This window comes from Barbus barbus (genome assembly GCF_936440315.1).
Source record: "Barbus barbus genome assembly, chromosome: 17".
Classification (NCBI taxonomy): Eukaryota; Metazoa; Chordata; class Actinopteri; order Cypriniformes; family Cyprinidae; genus Barbus; species Barbus barbus.
The window spans coordinates 29,392,618-29,401,152 of NC_136745.1; the positions used below are offsets into that span (position 1 = coordinate 29,392,618).

The 8,535-nt window shown below is 37.5% G+C and overlaps 1 protein-coding gene across 1 annotated transcript; it reads left to right on the forward strand.

Moving 5' to 3' along the window:
• Positions 1–1,749: 1,749 nt before the first annotated feature.
• Positions 1,750–8,293, forward strand: LOC306883632 (kyphoscoliosis peptidase-like; the record flags this gene model as incomplete). The annotated part of the gene is made up of 6 exons (XM_079438990.1): positions 1,750–2,295; positions 2,386–2,500; positions 3,189–3,306; positions 4,180–4,371; positions 4,543–4,733; positions 6,957–8,293. The coding sequence occupies 6 exons, from the start codon at positions 1,750–1,752 to the stop codon at positions 8,291–8,293; spliced, it is 2,499 nt and encodes an 832-aa protein (XP_079295116.1).
• Positions 8,294–8,535: the final 242 nt, after the last annotated feature.

Sequence of the window (8,535 nt, forward strand, 5' to 3'; positions counted from 1 at the left end):
GAAGTGATATACTATTCTGGGTGCATGCCACTTAAATCACTTCCTCTGGTCGTACCTGTAAGAAATGCATTTATTCATTATGCACTGAGGAAGATGGAGTTATTAAAGCACCTTCATAAAAAGACGTGATTACCACAGTGCTATGGTTCTCAGAACAAGAGCATAATGGCACACATTTCTAGCATCTGTCAGTGTCGTATAGGTACATGGGTTGTGGGATAGTAATGCTTTTAGGGATTTCTTCTGTTTGCCATCTACGTGGCTCTAAGGCCTTTTGGTAATTACACAGGATATAATTTCAACTATTGTTTTTATTTTGAACCAAACTGATTATTTTGGGTTACTTGGCTGTTTTAAAACCTTTAAAATATGCCCTCAGTTATAATTATGCATATGACGTAGAGAAGATGTAATATGTACTCCCAGTATTATAAGGAAGCTGTGTTTTATTGTTGTGTGATCCTCCTTTACAAGGGTAGAGCTGTTCTTTAACCACAGTTCTGTTTCCTTGTGGAAAGGTAAGGAGGATTTTTGCTGTTCTCTGTCATTTATTAGTTATACTGACCATCCATGCCAGTTAAAGAACTATATTGTTGTTAAGATGTTTATTAATGTATATGTGCAAATATATTTGATGGTTTCTTATTATTTTGTGTTTTATAAATTGCATGTGGCAGAGCATATTTTTAAACTTTATTTGAGTATTTTGGGGTTTTATTCTTTCACATAAAAAAAAAAAACTGTAGTTTTTACAAAATTATTTTGGCAGCTGTGCTTGGCAGAATAATCTTGTAAAAAATACAGAAAATCTAATCTATCAAACTGTACATTTTACAGGATAAAACTGTAATTTTATAAATAAGAAAATCTGCATGTAAACCAGTAAATTGAACAACGCACACTGCTACTAATGTCTGTTTTGTCCCTTTAACATATACTGAGAACCACCATAATAACACAAGTGGTAACAGAAAATGCCACATAAAGAATCAAAGTTCATTACAAGTAGTGATGAACTGATAAGATACGTAAGGTGTGTGAGTCATTCACGGAAACACAAAACACTATTCTGGTAACACACATGACACTTAAATAATCCAATAAACAGTCACTGAACAACATAAGAACGTAACGTAAAATCCTAATGTACACAGGTACAAATGTGAAGTGTCAGAAGTGGAATTCTGGGAATATCAGTTCACAGTTTCTGACTGTAAATTACATGTTGATTTGTTCTTCTTTTTACTGTATTAAACCAGATACAGTCTCTTCTTTATGAATGCTTGCCTGTGCAAAACTTCTTTATATAATGCTTTAGAGCCGTGGTTCATAATCTGGGGTCCTCAGCAAACTTCCAAAGGGGACCGCAGGATGACTTAAAAGTATTTAAATAAATAAGATTATTTTAATTTAACCATTTACTTAAAAAAAAAAAAATAAATGTTGCAAAGATGTAAACTCGTTGCAAACACTCAACAGGTGATTTATTTAAACAGCTTATTGAAATCAGCAGTTGATTTTGTATTTATATATTTATTTATATTTATTTTTTCCCCATTTATCATCCACCAGGTAATTACACCGAAAAGAAAAAAGCACACCTCTGGTCAACAAGCTCCACACTTTGTGGTATCATCATTCAGGTCTAAAGCCTAAAGAGTAAAGGACAAGATGTGTTTAAAGATGTGTTTAAAGATTAAGTGCTTTAATTGCTTCTACACTAAACGCAGTGACCGTCACAGCCACAAAATGACCAACAGCAGTTCCAAGGCATCAGGGGAGCCCTCTGTTCACACTCTAACCTCACAGCCAAAGCCGAGGCACGAGCAACCAAGCAAACAAGACTGCAAGGAAACTGCGAAGACGACTCAATCCAAACAAGGAAAGGCTGACGGTATCCCAAAGGAAGATGCTGTCGTGCTTAAAGAGTGGAATTTTAAGACCAGTGAGTCATCAATCACTGATGGGAAAACAGGTAAAATGACAGCGAGACCTCAATCAGTCAATGCAAAAGAGCCAATCAAGAGCTCTGTGTCTGAAAAGGGGGACATGATCATGACGGATAACGATGAACAGAGGTCATTGGCTAAACGCAGAGAAAGCAAAGAAAATGGTACATATAGATTGAAGAGGAAGAACACAATGACCCAAGAGAAAGACTCAAGGAAATCATCAACCACTTCCTCAAAAAAACTAACATTAAACGGGCCCAGAAGAAAACTTAAAAAGGACCTAATACCGAACCCTGAGGTCTTCCACAAGATTGACACACATGCAATCAATGCTGGAAGAGAGGTGAGAGAGCTCAGATGTCTTACGAGGTTGTCTTTGTTTTTGGAGGAGCGAGTAACTTGATACATGTTTATTTGGATTTGTAATTTGCAGCTCAGAATCAGGAAGATCTTTTCAGTGCAAGCAATCACCCAGACAATCACAGAAGGGGCAAGCAGTGATTTAGACAAACTGCGTGCCATCTGGATCTGGCTTTGCCACTACATTGGTCAGTTTCTGTCTTTCTCTCACACACACATATTCAAGCACATAAAGTATCTTATACATCAGCAATCAAGGCTTTGTTTCTCATTTGAGATTCACTGATTTGATTTAATTTTTCTTCTGACCAATAAAAGCTTGGTGAATCTTGAGCCATGATACTGCAACACCATTGCAGGATTTAATTAATTATATTGGCCCTTACTTATTGAACTCAACATCTGACATACTGCAAGTAGGGTTGCAAAGGAGCAGAAAATGTCCAGCAAATTTCTGGAAATTTTCCAGAATCTTTGGAAGCTTATCAGGATTTTTTTTTTAACTTTCAGAAAATGCTGGAAATTTTCAGAAACTTCTGAAAAGATGCTGAAAATTTACTGAAAATGTTCACCCCTTTGCAACCCTAATGGTACGTCTACTGTGCATGATGTCTTATATATTCTTAGAACATTTTGGCTTCTCTTATAAAAACCATACGCCTTATAAAAACCATGAATCATTGTTGCAGTGCAGAAATAGACAGTAAGATGTGTTGGAACTGCCATTAGGTGATGCTTAAACGCACACACAAACTTCATGTGATCTGAATGGTTATTGGCAAAGCTGTAAAAGTTAATAGAAAACTGAACAAACTAGGCAGATATCTGCTATTGTGACACAAATGACTGGTAACAGATACTGTGTTTTACTTACAGAGTATGATGTGCAGGGCTTTCTGGGGTTCTCTGAGATGGTTTTCTCTCCTGAGCAGGTCATTTTGACTGGACGAGCTGTGTGCTCTGGATACTCCAGCGTCTGTTTACAGATGTGCAGGTAATCCAAGCAATTTATCCAAAATTGTCTGGTAATTCCACACTATTTATAAAAGTTATTGCAATAAATAACGAAATATCAAACCGAATAGCAAGATAGAAATATAGTACAAAAGCAACAAATTAAATACAATCATGTGATCAATAAAAAAAAAAGTAATTGCAGTCTGATTATGAATATTTTAAAATGTAACAATCCAATTACAAGTACTTAATTTTTGGAATCTGATTACATGTCATCAGTTACTACCAAGCACTGCTTACATCAAATTAAATCTAAAGCTCCATAAGTGCAGACACATTCCAGAGATTATCAAACACTTTAGCAATATATACAATAGAATTAGTTGCATGATTATTTGGAAAAGGAAATAAAATGGCAGTTTGTAAAAAGAGCAGTGAGGAAAAATTATACTAAGAGTGAAGTACGTTTAAAAGAGGAGAAATTAAATTATTTAAATCAAATATTAAAAAAGAGATGCAGATGAAATCAATAGAGAGAAATGAAACAGTCCTATATGAATAGCCTAATACATCAATAAAAGAGACATATAATTTAGGATGATATAGAAAAAAGGAGGTAAAAAACATAATACAGGTAGATGTGATGTTTGTGAGAAAACAGGAACAGTACAACATGATAAATTGGACAGGAGTAAAATAAGAAATAATTAAAGTGTAACCTTAACATTTAACAACTGGTTAAACAAATTTAATGGATAATGGCTAATTGCTCTTAATGCGGAAGTGGAAGATTTTTGTTCAATAAAATTGTGACTTAAGTGCCCAACGTAGTGGTCTCTGTCTAATACACACACTGAACTACAGAACTGAACTCTATGACGTGGTTGCCTAATCATATATATCTATTCAGGGAAGCTGGCATTGAATGCAGACAGCTGTCGGGCTATAGTAAAGGTGTTGGTTACGAGTATGGTCATAGTTTCCGGAACGCTAAATCTGACCACAGCTGGAATGCAGTATGTCTTGATGGACAATGGTACCTGTTGGATGCCTGCTGGGGCGCTGGATGTGTGGACACAGACAAAAAAGCCTTTATAAAGAGGTAAGACTGGACTACAGAACAAATCACTGTACTGTATATTATCATGCACAACATAATATTCATAAAATTAAGTAAAAATTACTGACCTAAAAAGCATGCACCATATTTTTTCGGCCAAACAGTTATATACAACACTAAATGAACTGACCATGAAAATGACTAAAACTTCAGATATGAAGAGTTCTACTTCCTGACTGACCCTGAGAACTTCATCGACGGTCACTATCCTGAAGAGGAGGAGTGGCAGCTCTTGGAAAGCCCCATTAAGATTGAAGAGTTTGCGAAGAGGGTGCGCAAATGTCCTGACTTCTACAAACTACAATTAACCCTCATTCACCCGAAACACTTCCTTATAGTTACAGGTAAATCAACTTTAAACCACATGTGCTGTTCTCTTAGAAATGATCTCTTTGGAATCATAATTGTTTCATATAAATCTCAAGAAATGCTTAATAATGAACAATAATTCATTATTAATAAATAAATATTTATATTAAAAATAATTCATAAATACAATTTTGTTTTTTTTACCAAGTTTTTGGTCCACACCACAAAACATTTCACAATCTGAATTAACCTTGCCTTGTCATAAAATGTCAAAAAATTGGATATTGACCTTGACACAGTCATGAGGGGCCAGTAGTTCAAAAATAATCTGATTGTATTTCGGCTCTTGAATTGTATCAAATATTGAAAATGGGTTGTTCAAACGAAAAATGGATTCTGAAATCGGATGAGATAACAAAATCCAATCTTAACATTAAATATTAAACAAAGTGTTTTTAAAATCACTGTTTGTAGAATATATTGGCACAATCATCAGAGCCGAATCAGTCAAAAGTAGTTATTTGTGAGTGAATGAAAAGTTTATTGTGAGAATACAATGCACACATTTTTTGAGAGAATTCAAAAAGCATTGACGTATTTTTTCCCCCATAACCTTGTCCCTTTAGGGGCTCCGCAGTGCACTAGTAATCCAGACTGGGTCATCTGAAAAAGGGTGTATCTGGATCATTGTGACCCAATCCCATTTTGCTTTGAAAAATCAGCAGAAAAATAAGATGGAATAGCTGATCCTGGACAGCAAAACATGAGATTTCAAAATCCAGATTAAGATTTTTGAACAATTGGCCTGAGGTCTGCAGGGTTCCTCTATGACATAATTTCCCCTTTTTTTTCTTAAACTACACTTTTTATTCATTCCAATTCTTTTTTGCTATGATCTTAGGACAGTTGACCCAGGCCTGGCGCCAGGTTGGCATAACCTGTCCCATGGGCATATTTCAGTCCCATGGGGTGGCGCCAATACTTATAATGCGCAGTGACAAAACAGAAACGGACGCGCTCATGCGCACATACAAAAGGTATTTTAAAACGTTTGCTGCATGGTTTAAAAATACCTTTTATATAACTGCATTTTTGAGAGAGAGAGAGAGAGAGAAAAAAAAGGTAAGCTGTGTAAAGGCCAAGTCACATTTTATTAATACATTCATGAATAGCCTAATGTAAAATAAAGCTAAATGTTTACTAGTATTATAAATACAGACAAACATAGCTAAAAGCTATTTTAGTTCATCTCACTCTATAACAAATATAAAACATAAAAATAAATATATAAAAATCCTTTAAATTTAACAGTATTCAGGAAAATAATGAAAAATAGTATAGTTAAACATCAACCCAAAACGAATTCACTGCTGCTGAAACTGAAACGGGCGTTGGGCTCACATTGCCTACCTCTCTTATTTGACACGCAATCCACTCAATGTCCATATTCATGATTTATTTCAATGCTAAACTGTTACTTATTATGCTTTGAACTTCACTCCAATGCAAGTAAATCATCCTTCACATGCGCAGTGTTTGGTGGGTGAACGCAATGGATTGTACTTCGAACTATTTTAATTGAGTAGTGTAACTTCTTATATATTTGGTTGGCTAATTTTGGTTGTGCTGCGATGTAAATATGCTATAACTGATATGTTGTGCGTGCACATGAGGCGCCTGCACGATCACTTGAATTTGTTCCTTATGACAGCACGAATAAAGATAAGTGTAAGACATCATAATGAAACTATAAAGGGTCTACTTTTATTTGTGTCCAGTCATAATAACAACAAAACACTGTGCTTTTCAAAATAAAGAAAACAAACAGATGTTGGTTTCTGCCATACTGAGTTCCCTTCTGTGAACTTGTTGCACATAGACAAAAGGACAGAAACTCGGCAAGTAGAACTTGTCACAGTTTTTCTTCTGTTTTGTTAGAGCTTGATCTTTGATCTTTACAAGTTGTGTAAATCAAACACAACTTTATGCACTCAGACGGTGTGCCCATGCTTCTTCAATTAATTGTCCATCAACCATTTAAATAATTAAAGTTGTTGGGCCTGAGTTGACCCTATTATTCTATACTAAATGCACCCAAATAAAAACATTTGACTTCAGAAATACAAGCACGGTCATTATAAAAAAGATACATATTTAATATCTTCTTAAATTAACTACTAGATGACTTTCATGTCATTGATCCATCAATTGATGAAATGCTTTAAATAATGGACATCTTTTCCATCTGTATGTTCCAGAGAACGGTGAGGCGACGGTATCGATGAGTTTCCCTCAGCTCGTCCATTTCACCTATCAGATTTCCCAGCTCAGTGGCAAAAAAACACAAGAACTGAGCAACTCCATGGGCTTTCTCACTAGCACGCAGCACAGCATGAAGCTTCGCCTCATGCCCCCAAAGCCTGGCACATATGAACTCCAGCTTTTTGCTCGAGCTGGAAATACACCCAAAACACTGAACTGGATCTGTTCCTTCCAGCTGGAATGTCCATCAGCCAAAACTTCAGAAGAGCTGCCCGAGAATCCCCACGTGTGCTGGGGCCTGCAACCAGACGCGACAAGTTTAGGACTCGAGCCTTGCAATTACGGGAATGACATCATTTTGCTAGAGTCTGGATCCTTTAGGTTAGTCTTAAAGACTACTAGACCACTTAAGATGTTGTGTGAACTGAGCCATAAGAACCTGGATAAGACTTTATCTAAGAAATGCTTGGCCATTCAGCCTGAGCCCGACCAACTCACATGTAGCGTCCTCTGTCCTTACTATGGTTACTACCGTTTATCTGTGTTTGTAAGGGACTGGGCGAGTGAAACAGACAGCTTCAAGATTGCAGGCAACTTTCTTCTGCACTGCACAGCTGGTTCCGTCAGCCTGAATGAGCTTTTTCCCAGTGGCCTCAGCAGTTCCTGCGGTCCCGGCATCGAGACTCTGGAGGCTGGCCTCTTCGAGTTCAGCCATACAGAAGCTCTGGTTTACACACAGCAAGGAAAGTGCGACATCACCTTCCAAAACCGTCGAGATATAGATCTCCTCTGCGATTTAACTAAAGAACAGGGTGATCAACCAGCAAGTCAAACCACTCTTTCAAACCATGTCCTCTTCACTCACAACGGGAGCAAAGTCACCATAAGCATCAACCTACCTGAGTCTGGAGTCTACAAGCTTGGCCTCTATGGAAAAACATCATTAAAACAAGAATACACCCTGCTGTGTAATTACATCCTGAAGAACACCTCAGTGAACAAGTGGCCTCCATTTCCACGCATGTACAACACCTGGAAGAAGGGCAGTGTGCTGCTTGAACCTTGCGCGGGGCAGCTAGAGGGCTCGTCCTGGGTGAAATTTCGTGTACAAGTCCCAGGGGCCCGAAGAGTTTGTGTTAAAGGAGATCAGAGTGTGGATCTCCAGCTCAGTGAGAGCGGGGTTTGGGAAGGGAAGGCATTTACAGGCAGAGGACCAGAGCTCCACCTTACTGCCAGTCTGAGCGAGGCCTCCAATAATACGATGACCTTCCTGATGACCTTCAGTGTGGTGGAACCAGAACATGAGAAAGGATCTACAGCTCATATGCATTAATACCAAAAGTATCTATGAGGCTAAGGTATGTCATGAAGCCCTGTTGTGACTATAGTTGTGTCCCAAATGCCACAGTATACACTCTGCATTTACACTATGCACCATGCAATCCTAGGATGCCTCGAGGGTCAGGTTTTTTGTTGCGGTGGAACTGAAAATTCTGGAAAACTGTTGATGGCGAGCCCCCACAGATCTGGACACTCGACTGACTGAATAAACTTCCCATCGTAAAACTACAGTTT